This window comes from Phaseolus vulgaris, chromosome 1, assembly GCF_000499845.2.
Source record: "Phaseolus vulgaris cultivar G19833 chromosome 1, P. vulgaris v2.0, whole genome shotgun sequence".
In the NCBI taxonomy this organism is placed as follows: Eukaryota; Viridiplantae; Streptophyta; class Magnoliopsida; order Fabales; family Fabaceae; genus Phaseolus; species Phaseolus vulgaris.
The window spans coordinates 16,450,694-16,470,314 of NC_023759.2; the positions used below are offsets into that span (position 1 = coordinate 16,450,694).

Sequence of the window (19,621 nt, forward strand, 5' to 3'; positions counted from 1 at the left end):
ACACCACGAGAGGCTTCGGGCCCACCTAGCTCAGAACAGTAATAAAGAGAAGAGAAAGGTGGCTTCAAGGCCATAGTACTAGCGCCAGTAAGGAGTAGCCTGACTCGTGAAGTACCCAGGCCACCTCAGGGAGACCCTTGGGATAGATACGACTCAAGAGAAGGTCATGCCCAGGGGAAACCAGGTGCAGGGTGCGAGAGGAAGGTGGATACACTCCCAGGGTGAGTGACTAGAGGTTGGGTCGCATGATTTGGCACCCAAAAAGTCACCCCTTTACGCCAGATGCACTCAAGGAATGAGGACTCACACGATGAAATATCCCTCAATTGGGTTACAGTGCTGTGAGGCCCTCCACGTAGAATAACGGTCAAGTCAGGAGGACACGTGGCGGGAAGAACAGAAACATCAATGCTTTCCGGATAGTTTGTTAGGTATGAGGTAATCAAGATTATGTAATTAAGTTTACGTTTCGAACGCTTTAAGGTACTTTAAATGCTTTAAGTGTTTTGAACGTCTTAAAGGCGCCGAACGTTTTTACACCTTAAATGCGCTTTAAGACGTTTTAAATGCTAGAGATGTTTAAAGGGAGCTTTAGACGTTGGAATCGGGGATCGGACCTTTGGTAAATTTTCCCCAGAACACACTCTAGTTGCTTGCTCGAGCCCTCAGGCTACGCACAAGGGACTAGAAGGGATTGTTTGCCAGAACCAGAAAACAGCACACAATATACAGTTCTTTACCACCTTCAGAGCGCCTTTCACGGTGCTCCGACACGAAGGTGCAGAGTTTTGGTGTTTCTTGTTAGCTGACTTCAGCGTCGGAGTGCAAACGGCCGCTAGGGCGCCCATTTGTTCACTTCTTTGCAGGTGTTCACAGATTACCAGAAAAGGGTGTCACTAGCAGAAGGGCAAGGTTGCACAGAAAGACGTACCTGGGTCAACCGGCAGGAACATTTGGCGCCCACCGTGGGGCCGATTTAAAACATCAGTCCCATCACAAGTTTCAGTTCGACAATTCCAGAGAGTTTATTAGAGCTACCATAACAACAGGAGAAATTCAGAGAAAACCTTGAAGAATGAGGGTCACGAGACAAGGTCCAGCGCGCGCTACGAGCGAGAAAATGACCATGCAGCAGGTCATGGCCATGGTGCAGGGGCTGCAGGATGAGATGGCAGAATCGAGGGCGGAGCAAGAACGCATGAAGGCGGATCTTGCGGCCTCTCAGGCGAGAAATGAAGAGCTCATCGCACAAAAGAGGAATTGCGTCGCAATTTGCGCAACAACCAAGGGCAACGCGACCCAGATGAGACCGAACGTCTCACCCCCCCAAGGGAGTTTTCCACACCATTCTCGCAGGAGATCTTGGAGGCGTTGATCCCCAACACGTTCACAGGGCCCAAGGTGACTTTCACAGGGATGGAGGATCCCGAAGCACATCTCACCGCGTTCCACACGCAGATGGTGCTAGTAGGCGGCTCCGACGCCGTAAGATGCAAGCTTTTCATGAGCTTGACGGGAATGGCCATGGATTGGTTCATTAGCCTTCCAGATGGCCATATCTCCTACTTCGTGCAGCTGTTGCAGTTATTTAGGGAGCAATACCTAGTTTACAGGGCCCCACCACCTGTTTCGTATGACCTATTTGACGTAAAACAATATCAGGGTGAGACTTTGAAGGAGTACATCAACCGTTTCGGGGCTCAAGTAGTGAAGGTCGGCACTACGGAAGAACCCATGATCGTGTACGGGTTCAAAAAAGGCGTATGCCCTGGCCCCTTTTGCGAATCCATCATTCGCAACCGCCCCAGGACCTTCGCTGAAATAAGGCGTCGCGCGGTGGAGCATATTGCCTCTGAGGGAGAGGTGTGTGAGAAGCGCACGAGTGTCGCACCCACACGCCCGAGGGCACAGACACGGGCTCAACCCGTCAGGCTCAACGAGACCACGACGGGAAGGAAGAATCAGGAAGGGAAACGCCCCTACGAGGCGAGAAAACCCCAACCTAGAGGTCAAGCGGGAGGAAATCGTCCGGCCAAGGAAAGGGCCAGACCAACAAGGTACGACTTCATGGTGAAGTTGAAGGACCTGATCGCCGTACCTAATATAGCCGAAAGATTGAGGCGACCAGCGAAGTCTGACAAGGTGCTGGGGCCTCGCAAGGACTCTTGGTGTGAGTTCCATGAAGCTTTCGGTCACCATATCAACAACTGCCTATCGCTGGGGTACCAGTTAGACGAGTTAGTAAAAAGCGGGTTCTTGAAGGATTATCTCACTGAAACCGCCACGACCGTAGCACTGCCGGAACCAGCGGAGGATCAAGCGCATGAGATGCCGATCCACGACGAAGTTCACACCATTTCTGGTGGTTTTTCGGGAGGGGGACCCACTTCATCCCAACGCAAGAAATATGCGAGGGGAGTAAATTCGGTTGACGAAAAAATCTCAGGCGACCCGTGGGAGTCAGACCTCATGTTCACAAGGGCGGACCTACGAGATGTCGTCCCGCACGACAATGATCCCGTGGTCATTTTGGTTGTCACGGCTGGAAGGAAGGTGCACAGGGTTCTAGTCGACCAGGGAAGCTCGGCAGACGTTATGTTCTGGTCGACATTCAACAAGCTACGGTTGTCCCCCGACCTTTTGAGACCCTACACCGGATGCTTGTATGGGTTTGCCGACAACCAGGTGGAAGTGCGTGGCTACTTGGAGTTGAGGACGACATTCACAGATGGAGCGGCCTCACGTACTGAAAGCATTTGGTACTTAGTTGTGAACGCCAATTCGGCTTACAACATCCTGTTTGGAAGACCGACGTTGAATAGGCTGAGAGCAGTATCCTCCACGCGCCACATGAAGATGAAGCTGCCGGATCTCAGTGGCAAGGTGATCGTCATCAAGTCAGATCAAGAAGAAGCGCGAAAATGCTATGAAAACAGTTTAAAGACAAAGAGAGGTGTGTTCATGGTATTCGAACGTCCATCGAGTTCAGACACAGCGATGGAAGTAGAACCCTCGAAAGAGGCGACGCCTACGGAGTCAACGCCTGGCGAGGCCGCACTCGTAGGGGCGACGCCTAAAGCAGACGCGCGCACAGAGGAGAGGCATGACGACGCTTCGCCCGTAGAGGAGGCGTCGCCTAGAGAGCACTACGAGGTGACGCCCCCAAAAGAAGATAGCAGAGACCAACCGACGGCCAATGTGGTGGAGAGATAGATCGGCGGCAAAATGTTCAAGCTGGGGCATTTTTTGAGCTAAGAGGAACAGGACGAAGTAGCGGAGGTGATTTCACGCCACTTAGATGCTTTTGCGTGGTCCGCCTCAGACATGCCGGGCATCGACCCTGACTTTTTATGCCACCACCTTAGCATGGACGCCACGGTTCACCCTGTGCGACAGAGGAGGAGAAAGTTTAACGAAGAAAGGCGCCTCGTGGTGAAGGAAGAAACACAGAAGTTGTTGAGTGTTGGACACATCCGGGAAATCCAATACCCCGAGTGGCTGGCCAACGTCGTTCTGGTGAAGAAAGCAAACGGAAAGTGGAGGATGTCTGTGGACTTCACAGACTTTAACAAGGCGTGCCCCAAGGATTCATATCCACTACCCAGCATTGACACCCTGGTGGATAGTGCCTCGGGTTGCGAGATGCTTAGCTTTTTGGACGCTTTTTCGGGGTACAATCAGATCAAGATGCACCCGAGGGATGAGGGTAAAACAGCATTCATGACAGAGACATGTAGCTACTGCTACAAAGTGATGTCGTTCGGGTTAAAGAATGCAGGCGCCACCTACCAGAGGTTAATGGACAAGGTCCTGGCGCCTATGTTAGGGAGGAACGTACAAGCCTACGTGGATGACATGGTGGTAGCTTCGCGCGATAGGAGGCAACATACAACAGATCTGGAAGAGTTGTTTGCCACCATCTCAAAGTATCGCCTCAAGCTGAACCCTGAGAAGTGTGTTTTTGGGGTTGAGGCGGGAAAGTTTTAGGCTTCATGCTTACGGAGAGGGGAATTGAGGCAAACCCTGATAAGTGCACAACCATCATCGCTATGAGGAGCCCGACATCAGTGAAGGAAGTGCAACAACTGACAGGGCAAATGGCAGCGTTATCAAGGTTCGTTTCTGCAGGAGGAGAGAAGGGGCATCCCTATTTCTAGTGCCTCAAGAGAAATAGCCGCTTTGCGTAGACTGACGAGTGTGAAGCAGTATTCCTCAAGTTGAAAGAGTACTTGGCGACACCACCAGTGCTTTGCAAACCAGGAGCAGGACCAAGTACAGAGGCCCATCTATTTTGTGAGTAAAGCCTTGCAAGGCCCGGAGACGAGGTATCAGTCGCTGGAGAAGGCAGCATTGGTCGTGGTATTCTCGGCCAGGAGGCTCCACCACTACTTTCACAGTTTTACAGTAGTGGTGATGACGAACTTTCCCATCCAGAAGGTACTACAGAAACCTAATGTTGCTGGAAGGATGGTTCGCTGGGCAGTGGAGTTGTCGGAGTTTGATATCCGGTACGAGCCCAGAGGATCTATCAAAGGTCAAGTATATGCGGATTTCGTTGCAGAGCTATCACCCGGAGGCGACCAAGAGGCGGACCCAGATCGAAGTGGTAGCTCTCGGTCGATGGTTCGTCCAACCAACAAGGAAGTGGAGCAGGAATAGTCTTGGAAGGACCTAATGGCTTGCTGATCGAGCAAGCTCTACGCTTCGCTTTTAAAGCGAGCAATAACCAAGCTGAGTACGAGGCACTGATAGCAGGGATGCTCCTGGCCAAAGAAATGGGCGCACAGAACCTCTTGGTAAAGAGTGATTCACAGCTAATCACAGGGCAAGTCTCGGGAGAATTTCAGGCTAAGGACCCGCAAATGGCGGCGTACCTGAGGTATGTCCAGCTGCTAAGGGGAGCATTCAGCGCTCTTGAACTAGTACATGTCCCAAGGGAGCAAAATGCCAGAGCTGACCTGCTTGCCAAGCTGGCCAGCTCAGGAAAGGGGGGCAGACAGAGGACAGTGATCCAAGAGACGCTCAAAGCTCCGCGGAAATTCGTGGAAGATAACAGGATGGACGTCCTCCATATTTGTACAGCAAGAGGAAGGCCGAGGAGTCATCTTTCTTTGACTCAAGATACGATGAAGACACCTCGCATCAGCACATATGCGGACGCACCCGAGGAAGGAAAGCATACACAGGTATATACTTTGGCCGAGGGAGACACTTGGATGACGCCATACAGGCAATACCTGGCGGATGGGATTCTCCCAGCGGAACCAGAAGAAGGCAAGAAGATTAAGAGGAACGCTGCAAGATATACCCTGGTAGACGGGACATTGTTCAGACACGGGTTCACACACCCCATCCTGACGTGCGTAAGCGGCAACAAGTGCACCAGGATAATGGCTGAACTCCACGAAGGTATTTGAGGGAGCAACGTGGGGGGAAGGTCTTTAGCTTCTAAAGTGGTATGTGCCGGCTTCTACTGGCCAACGGTGAAAGAGGATTGTGTGCGACATGCCCAGCGTTGCAAGCAGTGTCAGAGGCACGTTGATTGGCACAAGGCGTCGCCAGAGGAGCTGAGATCCATATATAGTCCATGGCCCTTTCATGCGTGGGGAATCGACATCCTAGGCCCGTTCCCACTGGCGATAAGACAGATGAAGTACCTGATCGTCGCCATTGAATACTTCACCATGTGGATAGAGGCGGAGCCTGTGACCCAGATTACTGCGCACAAGGTGCAGCACTTTGTTTGGAAGAACATCGTGTGTCGCTTCGGTGTGCCTAGGCGGCTGGTGTCCGACAATAGCACCCAGTTTGCAAGCCAACAACTGAGAAACCTGTGCGCAGAGGTAGGCATCAAGCAGGTGTTCGCATCAGTCGAACACCCCCAGACGAATGGACAAGTAGAGTCAGCAAATAGAGTTTTGTTGAGAGGGCTGAAGAGAAGATTAGAGAAAGCTAAAGGGGCGTGGGCAGAAGAAGTGCCGAGGATTGTATGGGCGTACCACACCACACCCCAATCTGCCACCATGGAAACGCCTTTCAGTCTAGTATACGGGTCAGACGCGATGATTCCAGTTGAGATCCACGAGAGCTCGCCACGTTACCAGAATTTTGTGGCTGAAGAGTCCAATGAAGAAAGGCGAGTGAACCTGAACTTACTAGACGAAGCCAGGGAGGAAGCAAGAATAAAGGCTGAGGAAGTGAAGAGAAGAGTGGAGCGACAGTATAGCTCCAAGGTGAAGCCGCGGCAATTCCAGGTTGGTGACTTAGTCATGAGGAAGGCTTACCCATATGAGCTAGAGAATAAGTTATCTCCCAAATGAACCGGACCCTTCAGAATCACCAAAGCCAAGGGGAATGGTGCATACAATATGGAGACTTTGGAAGGAGGTCCCATTCCACGCAGCTGGAACGCGGCCAATTTGAAATTTTATTTCAGTGAAGTTATGTTAGTTAAGAGTAACGAAATACAAGTTGTAAAGGGGACACTCTTTTTCCCTCTCGAGGGTTTTTTTAATGAGGTCACCCAAGTAAAAAAGAAGTTCAAGAAAACTTTGTCTCAGTTTTTTCTCCTCCCACTCAAAGTGTAAGAGCAAAGGTTAAAGAAATAAAAGACAAAGACTCAAGGCATTTCACGGTGCTCTGACACGAAGGTGCAGAGTTTTGGTGTTTCTTGTTAGCTGACTTGAGCGTCGGAGTGCAAACGGCCGCTAGGGCGCCCATTTGTTCACTCCTTTGCAGGTGTTCACAGATTACCAGAAAAGGGTGTCACTAGCAGACGGGCAAGGTTGCACAGAAAGACGTACCCGGGTCAACCGGCAGGAACAGTTGCAAAAGGAATTGATCTTGGTTGGGTTTTGGCTTAGCCAAGTTTGGTCGCTTGGCCTAGTTTTTTTGCCTTGGGTATATTTGATAGATGAGTCTCTATAGTAGTGATAGACATTGGTTTTCATTAAATTAGCATGAAAAGACTTGAAACTAGTTCTTTTGTGGTAGTTGCATGAATTTATTGTATATATATGATAGATGAGTCTTTAGATAGTTTATAATAGTGATAGACAATGATTTACAAGAAATTAGCATGAAAAGACTCGAAACTAGTTTTTATGTGGTATTTGCATGAATTTATTGTATATATTTGATATATGAGTCTTTAGAAAGTTTATAATAGTGATAGACATTGATTTACAAGAAATTAGCTTGCTCCCCCATTGCGCGCTCCCCCATGCGTTGCAGTTCTCTGCGCAATTCCTCATTATCCCTACACAGTTCTTCATTGCTTGTTCATGACGCATCCAAATCGATCTGGAATCGATTCTGACTTGCTGTTTGCTCGGCCTGAACCTCAGCCAGAATCCTGTCCTGATCAGCCTTGGACGCCACCACCGTTTGCTGAAGGGCGTGAATGGTCTCCATAAGTTGTTGTATGGTGACGTTTTCTCCTCCCTCACGTGAAGATGTACCTTGCCTAGTATTTCTCATGTTGTTGGATGGCTTTGAACACGACTGTGGATTGGACCTAGTTTTATCGGGCCCCACGTGGGTGCCAAATGTTCTTGCTGGTTGACCTGGCCGCCGGTTGACTTCAAAGGCAGGCGAGGGCTCCTCCTATTTCTGGCAAATTCTGTGCTTACTCTTGGATGCTGGAGAGCAGCTCCGTTGAAACAGAGGGGGCCTTACCTGTTGATTGCACTCCAACGATCAAGTCAGTACTGGGCTAAGAAACAATTAGTAAGTAAATAGTTTCAAGCTTAGAAACGGTGTACCTTTATCAGGGATCTCAACTCCCTTTTATAGACTACTTTTAGGTTACCTCACTGTAACGACCCTTCTCTCACTAGAGCTTTATCTCTAGTGAAATTAGGTTTACTAGGAGGACATTTTGTTACGTTGTTGCGCAATCTTAGCCCAACAACCACACAGAATCTTCTCCTTTGGAGTGCACAATCTTAACAGTATGGTCGTCAGAGTACCAACCAATGTACCATCGCTGCGGAGCCCATCTGTTCTGTAGGTGCCCTAATCCTTTACGTATCATGCATGCAACTTTCCCTAAAAACCCTTAGCACTCTCGGGCCTTAGCGTCTTCAGGGAATATTTACTTGTGCTAGATCCGAATGTACTATACACACCCCTATGCAGGAACTTACTCGCTGACTAGGCCTTTCAAATATATGGGTTTCAACACACGCATCTCTGGGGGTCCACTTACGTGGCCCACTATCGCGACCAGACCACCGAGCCGACCTGCTCCACAGGTGCCGATTACATTATTTATTGAAGTTTTGAAAAATATGGAGTGTTTTATTGAGGTTCTATAATAAATCTTTGGAATTTAGCGAATGTTAAAAAAACCACCATTATTTTGTTGAGATTTTAGAATAAACCTTTAAAACTTAACAAAGGTTAAAAAAATGTTTCCTTAATTTGTTGAGGATGTAGAATAAACTTTTGGAAGTTACTAAAAGTTAAAAAAAACTTTGTTATTTTGCTGAGGTTTTAGAATAAACCTTTAACGAAGGTTAAAAAAACCTCTGTTATTCTACTTAGGTTTTAAAATAAACCTTTGGAATTTAACAAAGGTTAAAAAAAATTTCCATTATTTTGCTGAGATTTTAAGATAAACTTTCGAAATTTAATGAAGGTTAAAAAAACCTCTGTTATTTTGCTGAGGTTTTAAAATAACAGTTGGAACTTAACGAAGGTTAAAAAACCTTCGTTAATTAAATCAATTCCTAGGGTTATATTAACCTCCATTAAAATCCTTTTTTCTTGTAGTGAATGAGGGGTGACACTTGTCAAACACTCATTTGAAAGGATTTATGAACTTGTTTTCCAAGTTAGAGTTAGGGTTAGGTCTATAGGGTTAGAAGTTTCTCTTGCAAGCTTTATCTCTTATAAATAGGAGTGTTTTGTACAAGAAATTTAACTTTGAATTGAGTAATAAATTTCTATCCAATTTTTTAGACACTTATACTTGTCAAAGTTCTCTATAGAGTTTTCTTCTTGCTAGACACATTCTAGACTCCTCCTAGTAATGTTGGTCCAATATCACTCTAGAAACTAGTGTGTTGGTCTCACCTCACCTAGATTCAAACTCATAATTTTCATATCCAAACTGTGACATTGTTGCATTTCTTACATCCTTCCGCTATTTTCTTTACATATTATGCCATGCTTCATGTGTTTCCAAAAAATTGTCATAAAATTAATTAGTATAAACTAGTATACAAAGTTCTTGTGAAAATGTCTTCACTATGTCTAGTAAGTGTTTGATGAAATGTCTAAAGTTGAACTACAGTTAAATTGTGCTTTAAGTGCATTTTACATTCTGAATTTGAGTTCCATAACTTGTTATTACATCATTGACAAATTTCTTATAGTTAGGTTTCCATTTTGTCTTGTTGTCTTGTTTAAATTTTTGGCCTTCTTTAGGACTTTTATCGTTGGAATTTTGTTTGTTATTAACACTAAAATTTTTGTGAGAAAAATATGTTATATTTTTTAGCATGGAATTGGATTTGAATAATTCAACATGTTATTGATGTTGTGTTAAAAGGGTGCATCGTTACTCAAATTGGAAAAAAATTGATAAATCAAAAGAGTCAGGATGTTAGCATTGAAAACGAAGATTGAAAATTTTGTGTTTTCCCTTGGTCTAAAAACTGTTTTGACTTGTCCAATGGTGCATTTAATCAAATTTTGTTGCGGCCAATCCTTATTTTGAGTTAACAAGTTGAGATAAAAATTTCATGCTTGAGTTCATTAGAGAAATATGTTTTAAAAAATTTGAAGAAGTATCATTGCCAGAAGTATTCTAGAATTTGCTTTGTTTTGTATTCTATACTAGAACCATTCCTAGGAATTCATTTATGTGCCTACTACTTTTGTAGCCTTAATTTCTTTATTCTAAGTCTTTAAAATCACTCTTTGCATATTGTTATGATTCAAATCTTTTTTAAGTTTAGCATCCTTTATTTTGATTTTTTTTTTTTTTGAATTTTATTGGCCTTTTGAGATGGAAATGATCTCTTAGTTGTGATCTTTGGAAAAAGTTGACTAACATTGGTAGGTATCATATTGGAGAAGAAAAAGATCAAGCTAAGGATTACTCTTCTTTAGAGAACAAACAAGTAAAAGTTCAAAAGGAAGAGTGATAAACACTTGAGATGGAGAGTCAACAAGCTACTACGATCAAAACATCAAATTTTTTAAAATCATATTGTCACAGAACTGTGTTAATTATTCATTTGTAGTATTTTCTTGCTTTATGTTTGGGAAATTCCTTTAAAGAAATCTCATAGTTAAACATTATAATAGTAATATCTTATTCTCGTGGAAATTCTTAAAATGTATGGCCTAAACAAGAGGTACGTGAATTGTTTTAACAAGATTTTCACAAAGATTGGAAGTAGAGTGGAAAGATCTGTAAAATCAATCAATTGATTTATCTGTTCAACTAGTTTATTTAGAAAATTAACAATTGTTTAAGAAATATCAACCAGTTATGTTATCGAAACAACTGACTGTTTAATGCAGCAGAATACACAGAACAATATATAAAATAGTTTATCAGGGTAAGGAAAGAGAAATTAGCACAGAGATATTTATAGCTCACTCTTAACCGAGAGCTGCATCCAGCCCTCAGCTAACCACTGAGAATTCACTATGCAATAAAAACTAGATTACAAACCACACTAAGAATGTTAATATTGAACCCCTCAAGAACACACAACACTCTTAACAACACCACAGTTTCCATAAACTCTATCTGAAATTGATTTACATGCCATACAACATTGAAAAGAAAGAAATAGAATACACCTGGGCTTTACAAAACTGTAGAACAATGGAATAGAAAACCAAAATTCCTACTTCACACACAAACAATGATCCATAACTCCAAAATTGATTAAAAGTTATTTGATCTTTTTTTGAAAACGTTTTTTATAAAACTATTTTTTTCAATTGATCACAAAATAGTCTTTATAAAGTGGTTAAAAACAACATATAAAACAACCAGTTCATTTGTCGAAATAACTGACTATTTTTGTGACACCGAAAAGAAAAAAGAAAACAAATCATTTTTAAATCATTGATTAATTTATGTTAAAAAAAATACTTGATTGATTTTAAAACAAACTGATTAATTTCTTTTTCTATTAAAGACAACACATAAAACAAGCTGTTCATTTTTCAAAATAACCGACTGTTTTTGCGTCACAGAAAAGACAAAAGAAAACAATTTAAATCCTTTTAAAAACACTAAATGTAATTCAATCGGTTGAAACGATAAATCAAATGGTTGAAAAACTGGTTGTAGTCACCAAACTTTGAACAAAAGATTTTTCAACTAATTTAAAGCACGAAACAACTGACTAAAATTAACACAAATTTAAAAAACAAAACTTTCAAAAGTTATTTAGAATCATATGAGTTTGGATCATAACTATGTGTAAATTAACAATTCAAAATCTTCTTAACTACACACACACAATAGCATATCCTTCAAGTCTTCAAGCTTAATTTGGAAATCATCAAAGCACCTTATTCAACATAAATGTGTCAAGAGGCTTAAAGTGTTACTTGCATTTTCACTTAAGATTTTCATTTTGTTTTTACTTGCTTTCATTTATATAGTCATAAATTTACTTTTTTATTTTCTTTCTTAGGTCTCCGTGATAATTAGGTCTTAATAATCTCAAAATTAATTGTTGATCTTCAAGTCTTTAGCATTTCATTGCAGAAACACATTTGGACAAAATCGTTTTGAAGTGTTTACTAAGAGATTTTGTGAAAGTGATATGAGGAAAACTCATGCTAGGAAATACCAGGTACTTAAGCGTGTCTATTTGGGAACCATCATCTTTTCCTGTTAGTCTACTTAGTTAACTTTCAACAACTTTTCGTTTTAGAAACTTCACCAAAATATTAAAACCATTTGTGAAAATCCTTTTTGCTCAATTTTTGAACATTGTGAATTTTTTTGTGAAAAAAAACTTTTGAATAAACAATGAGTGATCATTCAAATCATTATAGTGTGTATAGAAGTAAGAAGGGTCATAAGGGAGATTTTTTTGAGAGATGAACTACAAAATACAAAAAAATATATAAAGGAAGAGCTAAGAACTATGTTTTCTCAATACATGCAAAGTCAAAAAAAAAAATCTAAGAGTAAACATGGATAGGGGACAAATAGGAAGAGAGAACATCATAGAGACCCTTACTCCCAAAGAGAATAAGGGATGTAAGTTAGGTCAAAAACTGACAAGCTAGGGATAGGTACTTCTTACATGGACATGTGTTGCCTTTACTATTTGTCATTCTCCCAATGGAGAGGATTTGTACCAATGAAGGGGTGACAATTTCAAACTCTCATTTGAAAGGAATTACAAAACTTGTTCTCTAAGCTAGGGTTATGGTTAGGTCATCTAGGATTATAAGCTTCTCTTGCAAACTTCATCTTCAATAGATAGTTGTTCTTTGTACATGAAATTTAACTAAATTGAGTAATAAATTGTTGTCCAATTTTTGAGACACTTCTACTTGTCAAAGTTTTTTGTAGAGTTGTCTTCTTGCTAGTCGCATTCTAGATTTTCATAGTAGTGTTGGCCTAATTGCACCTAGACTTAAACTCATAATTTTCATCTCCAAATTGTGACATTGTTACACTTCTTACCTGCTTCCGCTATTCATCATCATCCAGTGAAGAAAATCAAACCAAAACATTAAAGAAAAAAAAATTGTCATGCACATGGAAGTGTTTTTCTATCATTACATCTCTTAGACTAGTTTTTATTTTTACACTTTATTATGTTTAGAGTAAAACTTAAAAGTAGAGTGACTTTAAAAATATTGTACATACGACAACAATTAATTTAATAATCATTCTTGAAAATCAACTAAAATAATCTTTAGTAGCTCAAGCTAGAACATACTCTAATGGTTGACTAGAGTGTTTCTCTTCCCTATATGACCCTACTTATATCCATAATTGCTAGTAAAAGCTACTTATAACATCAATTGACTATTGTTAAAAGCTACTTATAACAACAATTCATAACTATCATTCAAAGCTCCATTTTTTACTATGATGGTTTTGTGACGGTCATCAAATGAACTTTTAAAAATTCCTTCTACATTGATGAAAGGAACTTTGTAGCAATTATATCATGTCAAGAACATCTTAAAGTTTTGAGACAATGTATTTTTCCTCTAAAACTTTACTAATCTTGTTTAGCTACCTTATCTCAAAATATGACACATAATGTACAAAACTCGAAGGAATGAAACAAATTAATTCCAATACTTGGAAATAAAGTAGTAAAAGTTACAAGCAACACATGATTGTACTTTTACATCTAAATTTTGAATCATCAATACCGTAACTTGTTAACCCTCATGTATCTCCATGGATACATAGATTAAATAGCACACTAGAATCCTTTTTTACTTCTAAATGAAAAGAGGTAGACCACAACACTTACTAATGATTGCTGCTGCTTTGACTTTCCCAACAAGGTGGTGCTTAATTCCCATCAATATTCTCCAAGTGATTCAAAAGAAAATCTGCAACATAAGCAATGTTTTTCTATAACCAAGAGTATTCTAACTCATACCGAGTAAGTGATCACAGGAAGAGAGTATCAGGTACAGTCTTTCTTCTCTTGGTTACTGAAAGTTGTTCCCAATTTTGTTTATCACAACCTCCAATTTTAGCTCCATTTGCTCTTGGTTGTGACTCAACATCATAGAAGATTTCCTTGCTACTACTACTCACCAACTTAAACCCAGATGATGTCCCATATACCGGAAAGACCCCACACCCTTTTATGGTGTCATTATCACCATTAAATTCAAACACAAATGTAATGCTATTAAAAGGACCATCCACTTCATTTGTTCCACCAAAATTGCTAACATCATGGTACAAAAATAACAAATGATCTGAAATTAAACTTTCGCAGCCTATAAACCTTCGATGAACACCACCTACCAATATATCTTCTCGATAGATAGAACAAGAAAACTGATGATCTGACATTGGTCCCTTAGCAATAATGATGCCAAAAATGTAACCCCACAAGTGAGATTTAGGAAGAGAAGGAATAGTTATTGAACTCTCTGGTGCATGAAACCCACAATTATAGGTGACGTGGTCACAGGGAAAGATGAAATAACCACCATCAATGTACACAGGATTGTAAAGATATTGTTGATGTTTGGAGGGTATGCAATTTTGTAAGATGTGTCGTAACACTAGCTCTTGTGTGATGCTTTCCTCTAGAGAAAGACAGTTAAAGGCACTCACCTCTTTCACTGATGGTGGAAGCTCCGGCAGAGACACAAGTTTCCAACAATCATTTATATAAAGTTCTCTTAAGGATGGTGGAAGCTCTAGTAGAGATACCAGTTTCTTGCAATCATTTAACCAAAGCACTCTTAACATTGAAAGGCTTTTGATACTTGCAGGCAAGCACTCAATATTAGTTCCACGTAGGTCTAACTCTTCTAAAGACAACAAGTGACCAATTGATGATGGCAATACACATATAGCAGTGTCAGGTAACTCCAATAGTGTCAACTTCTCTGATGCCACTGAGAATTCTTTGAGATTTGAACAACCAACAAGTGTTAGTACACGGAGAGATTTTAAATGAACATTGATGTTTACAATATGTCTACAGCCACTTAAGTACAAATATGTAAGCTTGGGGAGAGAGATCATTGGTGACAACAATTCACGTATAGCGGTTTGAGACAAGTCCAAATGTGTCATCTCCTCTGATGTCACAGAAAATTCATTGAGAGATGAACAACCTCTGAGTCTCAGTACATTAAGAGATTTTGAATGAAGATTTATGCTCTGAATGGCTTTGCAACCACTTAAAATTAAATATTTAAGTATGGGAAGAGATAAGATGGATGGATGAAGCTGACATAAGCTTTCACAATCATAAAGGGACACTTTTTCAAGATTTTCCGCCATAGATAAGTCTGGGATCTCAATCAAGTCTCGAGAGTCATCAAGGAAAATTGTCTTTAAATTCACAAGGTTCTGTAGCAAGAAAGAAGCACAACATTATTAAACAATTATTGTGTTCATAACTGTTAGGTTGAAAGGAACAGTTACCAGTTGGTACTGTAGCCTGTACAAATTAATACATACCTGAATACCATCCCAAAGCTTTTTAAGCTTGCTATTCCACATGTGAAGCTCTACAAGTTGTTCAGCACAAAAGTTTGATGGCAAAGACTTAAGACAGAATCCTTCCCACTCAAGGTACCTCAGTTTATTAGGCAAAGATTCAATACCATCAGGAAGGTGCACACTAAATCTGCAGCCCCATTTTCGTCTATGGATTCTAAGAAATCTCATGTTAGTCATCTTTGCAAGGGAATCACAACTCAAATACAAATCTCCACCTAATTTCTCCAAATCTAAAATTATGCCTTCAACAAAATCAGTCCCCTAACAAAAAATTGAAATGATAATTAGCAAGTCTATATACTAGCAACATTCTAAAACGATACAAGAAATATCAAATAGAAGCAATTCCATCATATTGTATCGTGTACTTACCTTGTTATATTTTAAAACATCACGCACTTCCTCATGTTTCCATAATCCACTTCGCCTTCCAAGGTCTTTGATAGACTCCTGATGAACAATTTCCCAGCCCATTTCTTGTATCAAGTCATGCATTTTTATGTGATTATAATTTGAAATTGTTATGAGACTTTTATCTAAAAGGGATTCTATCCCAGATGCTGCAAAGAAATCACAAGCCTCCAGAATATTTGTTACCCTATCTCTCTCCCATCCTTTGAAGAAGCATACAATGTCTAAAAATATGTCCTTTTGAGAGCGATCTAAGCAGTCATAACTTAATTTTAGCACATTATGAATTTCAATATTTGGAAGCTTTTGGAGTTTTCTCAATTCACATTCCCATACCACTTTACTTTTTTTACGTAAAGTTGCACCCAAAACTTTTAGAGCCAGAGGAATACCTTTGCAATACAAAATTGCTCTTTTTGATAAATCTTCATATCCATCTTTAGGTTGCTTTTCTCCAGATATAGTCAAACAGAAAAGTTGAAGAGAGTGATATGAGCTCAATTCTTCAACCTCATATATTTCATCAACTAGACTAAGTATTTGCTTATTTCTAGTTGTAACAATGACTTTACTTCCTGGTCCTAGGAAGTCGTATTCTAGAATTAGCTTTTCTAACTGCTCTGAGGTACCCACATCATCAAGAACAACGAACACGTTTATACGTTGAAGCCTCCTCATGTCAAAATTTTCAATCCCATGATCTTTATTCTCTAACAATTTCGAGAAAAGTTCATCACGTAAAGCTTCGAGCTTGTCCGATTTTTCTCTTAATTAGTTAGGACACAGCGACCTTCAAACTCACAAGACAATTTGTCATATAAAGCAATAGCAAGAGTGGTTTTACCTATTCCGCCCATGCCCCATATTCCAACGGTTCTAACTTCACTTGAACCAATTTTTAATAACGATTCAATCTGTTTAAGACTTTTCTCGATTCCAACTAGTCCTTTAAGTTGGTTTGGGTATCTAGGAGTCAGTTTTCGTAGAACATCTTTAACAACCTCCTTAAGGAATTCAGATTCAATCCTGGCAAAGAAGGGAAACAAAGAAACAAATGTGTTATAAGTATAACATTCAAAAAGAAAAAGTAAAAGTAAAAGTAATTATCTTTTACTATAAATTAAACAGATTAAAAAGACAAAGAATCTTCACTGCAAAGTAGTAATTGCATTGAACAAGCACACAAAAAGAAGGAAAGAAAACTATATTTCTCAATGTTCACTTGTATATGTATGTTGATATCAAGATTTGGCTACTTTTGTTGAACTATAATTTGATATCTATGTCATGATTATATTATTCTTAACTTTCTATTGCAAACAGAATCTAATTTAATATGTTATCATTCCCATATTTTCTTTAAGACTTTACTCAATATCAAATAATTTTATTTACCTGTTTCGAGAATCCCACCCAGCTAAATTGGCTACTTCAGTGAGAGCAGCTCTCCATTTGTTGCACCTGAGTTCTCCATGGTGTGTTGCAAAGGTTAGCTCATAGCACCCTGTTTGCTTCCTAACATGGGAGGGGTCTATGTTGTAAAACACTGGAATCACAATTTGTCCATGGTTTTTGTGGCATTCCAGAATCTTGCTGAGTTCTTCTAAGCACCACTTTGAGGAAGCATAGTTCTCTGAGAGTATCACAATCGATACACGAGAATCTTCAATTGCTTTGGTGAGTGCTGGTGAGATTCTATCTCCCTTCTCAAGCTGGTAGTCAATATAGGTTTCAAGTTATTTTTTGCTTCAAAGCCTCATGAAGATGGCTTGTGAAGTTCATGCGAGTGTCCTCACCTCGAAAGCTTAGAAAAACATCATATTTTTTAGAAGACACCATGGAGGAAGAGTTAGAGAAAGAAGCAACAGCACTTATCATTTGAAGCTCAGCCATTGTGAATTCCCAATGCTGTACCTACAATGTGTAAATCTTTGTAACATGGGATCAAAAGTTCAAACATCAAACTTCTGCTTATTTACCAAATAACAAATAAACATGTTTACCAAATTGCTATCGTGATTTTGAGGCCTTTTGAAATCCTTGGAGATTTATTTTTCCTTGATTAGTGCCTTGCTTTTTACTTGGTAAACCTGATAGTCCATTTGAACAAATCAGGAGCTAAGTAAATGATTTGACGAAAAAAAAGACTAGAAACATGATGAATAATGAAGATTACACTATTTCCGGGCACAAAGAAACCCGAAGTCATAAACTTCAACTTCAGATTAATTTCACGTTGACATTTTCAACACAGCTCACTGTCAGACAGATACCAACCACTGATAAAAAATATGCACAATGTTCAAAACACTGCAGCAATTAAATAGACAGAAGAAAACACTGTCAACATTGAATACACTTTATGTATACACTTCTATCCAATGTGTAATAAATCTTAAATGTCTAGTATAACCAATGTGTGCTTGCTTTCAATCAAACCAAACAAGATTCAAGTTCAGCATACATGGTTCAACTTCTATTATTAATAGTAGGCACTGCTGAACATAAACTTGGCCTTAAACAATCTTGGCCCTGAGAAAAACATTGAAATGGAAAAGAATATAAATATGAAACACATATTCGCAATAGAATAGACAGTCAGCAGATGGAAGACTCCAGAAATTAAACCAACATATCAGTTAAAATTTCACAAATGTAATAACTGAAAGTAGATGAAAACAGAATATTAGATGATCAATATGAACTGCAGCTAGATGTTGATGCCCTTAAAACTATTGTCGGAACTAAAGCAAGCTTGACCAATAATACAAAATATATGAATGGATTTAATTACTTCAATGAAAAGTTCAATCTGCCACACCAAATATTTTTTAACAAGGGTTATTTTACATTTTAGACAGTCACAGAACCATCCATAGTCTATTTTCTTAGGCAAAATTTACATTCTTTAAGCAAATATTCTGTGTTAAAACGTGGAAAACAATAAGAAATTCAACTAAGTCATATCCCTTTAACTTCTATTATTTCTAAGTGGAAATGGAGAAAGAGGCCTGACCAGAGATCCAGTACAACTTCCTGGAACAGAAAAGAATGAATACCCGTGCAGATTCTTCACTTCAACACTAGAGCTTCTGAGATCCCTACGCAGAATAACTAGACAACAACTGCATAGTGCATAAAATTAAATGGGATCAAAACGTTCAACCTCCTACTCAAGTATGAGAGCAGAATTAGACATAAGAGATGTCAGAACACTGTTCATGGCATGTCAAGAATACAGGCTTCGATTTTTTGTAAGCATAGGTCCCACATCCTCTAAGCAAACTCGTTTATGTCTCTTGACTTTTCCACCTTGCAAACTCGTGAGTGGTGTTATAATCAGCACAAGAATAATTTAAAGGGTTGGATGAAGTGGGGGTTGAAGATTGTTTTTGAATTTACTGTCGTCAATAGTTGAAGACAAGTAGGAGTAACCGTGTATATATATAACTCCCACTATCCCCTCAAATTAATGGCTGAGATAACCAAAGCGCTACCACATGATGCACATTAAGGCAGAAAGAGTCAAATATTAAGAGTATTACTAATTCAATCCTAACTTGCATTGTTATGAATCTTTTGTTTTGTATTTTGGGGTGCGGAATTTGGTGGGATTGGGTGGCTAAAATGAGTGAAAGAAACTGTGAAATATTAGTGTATGGAGAATGATAATGAAGCTTAAGAGAGGTTAGCCAACTCCTAAAAGGTTCCTTGCTAAAACACTTGAAAATAAGACTAGAAAAGAGTGAGCTAAATGTCTAGTTTAGGGTGAAATTTTTGCAGCAATTCAATAATCTATTCAAAGGTAATTTACAAGGGGGATAGCAATTGTATTTATAGTGCTATGGGTAGCCAAGGTGTAAGCTTTAACCCTAAAAACTCTCTACTCATAGAAGGATAAATGACTCTCTCTAATTGGAGCAAATCCTCTCAAATTAGAGGTTGACAAGTGTCATCCTCTAATTGGAGAGAATCTTCTTCATTTCCATGAAAACAAATGGC

General features: G+C 39.8%; 2 protein-coding genes and 1 pseudogene across 2 annotated transcripts; 2 read left to right on the plus strand and 1 right to left on the minus strand.

The window, feature by feature from the left end:
- Positions 1-1,416: 1,416 nt before the first annotated feature.
- On the plus strand, positions 1,417-3,987 carry LOC137815602 (uncharacterized). Its single transcript, XM_068618716.1, has 3 exons — positions 1,417-2,553; positions 2,686-2,883; positions 3,265-3,987. Exons 1-3 carry the CDS (start codon positions 1,417-1,419, stop codon positions 3,985-3,987), a joined length of 2,058 nt encoding a protein of 685 aa, XP_068474817.1.
- A 788-nt stretch (positions 3,988-4,775) lies between these two features.
- On the plus strand, positions 4,776-5,417 carry LOC137815603 (uncharacterized). The gene has a single exon (XM_068618717.1). It carries the CDS (start codon positions 4,776-4,778, stop codon positions 5,415-5,417), a length of 642 nt encoding a protein of 213 aa, XP_068474818.1.
- Positions 5,418-13,284: 7,867 nt separating this feature from the next.
- Positions 13,285-18,982, minus strand: LOC137813681 (disease resistance protein RUN1-like; annotated as a pseudogene).
- Positions 18,983-19,621: the final 639 nt, after the last annotated feature.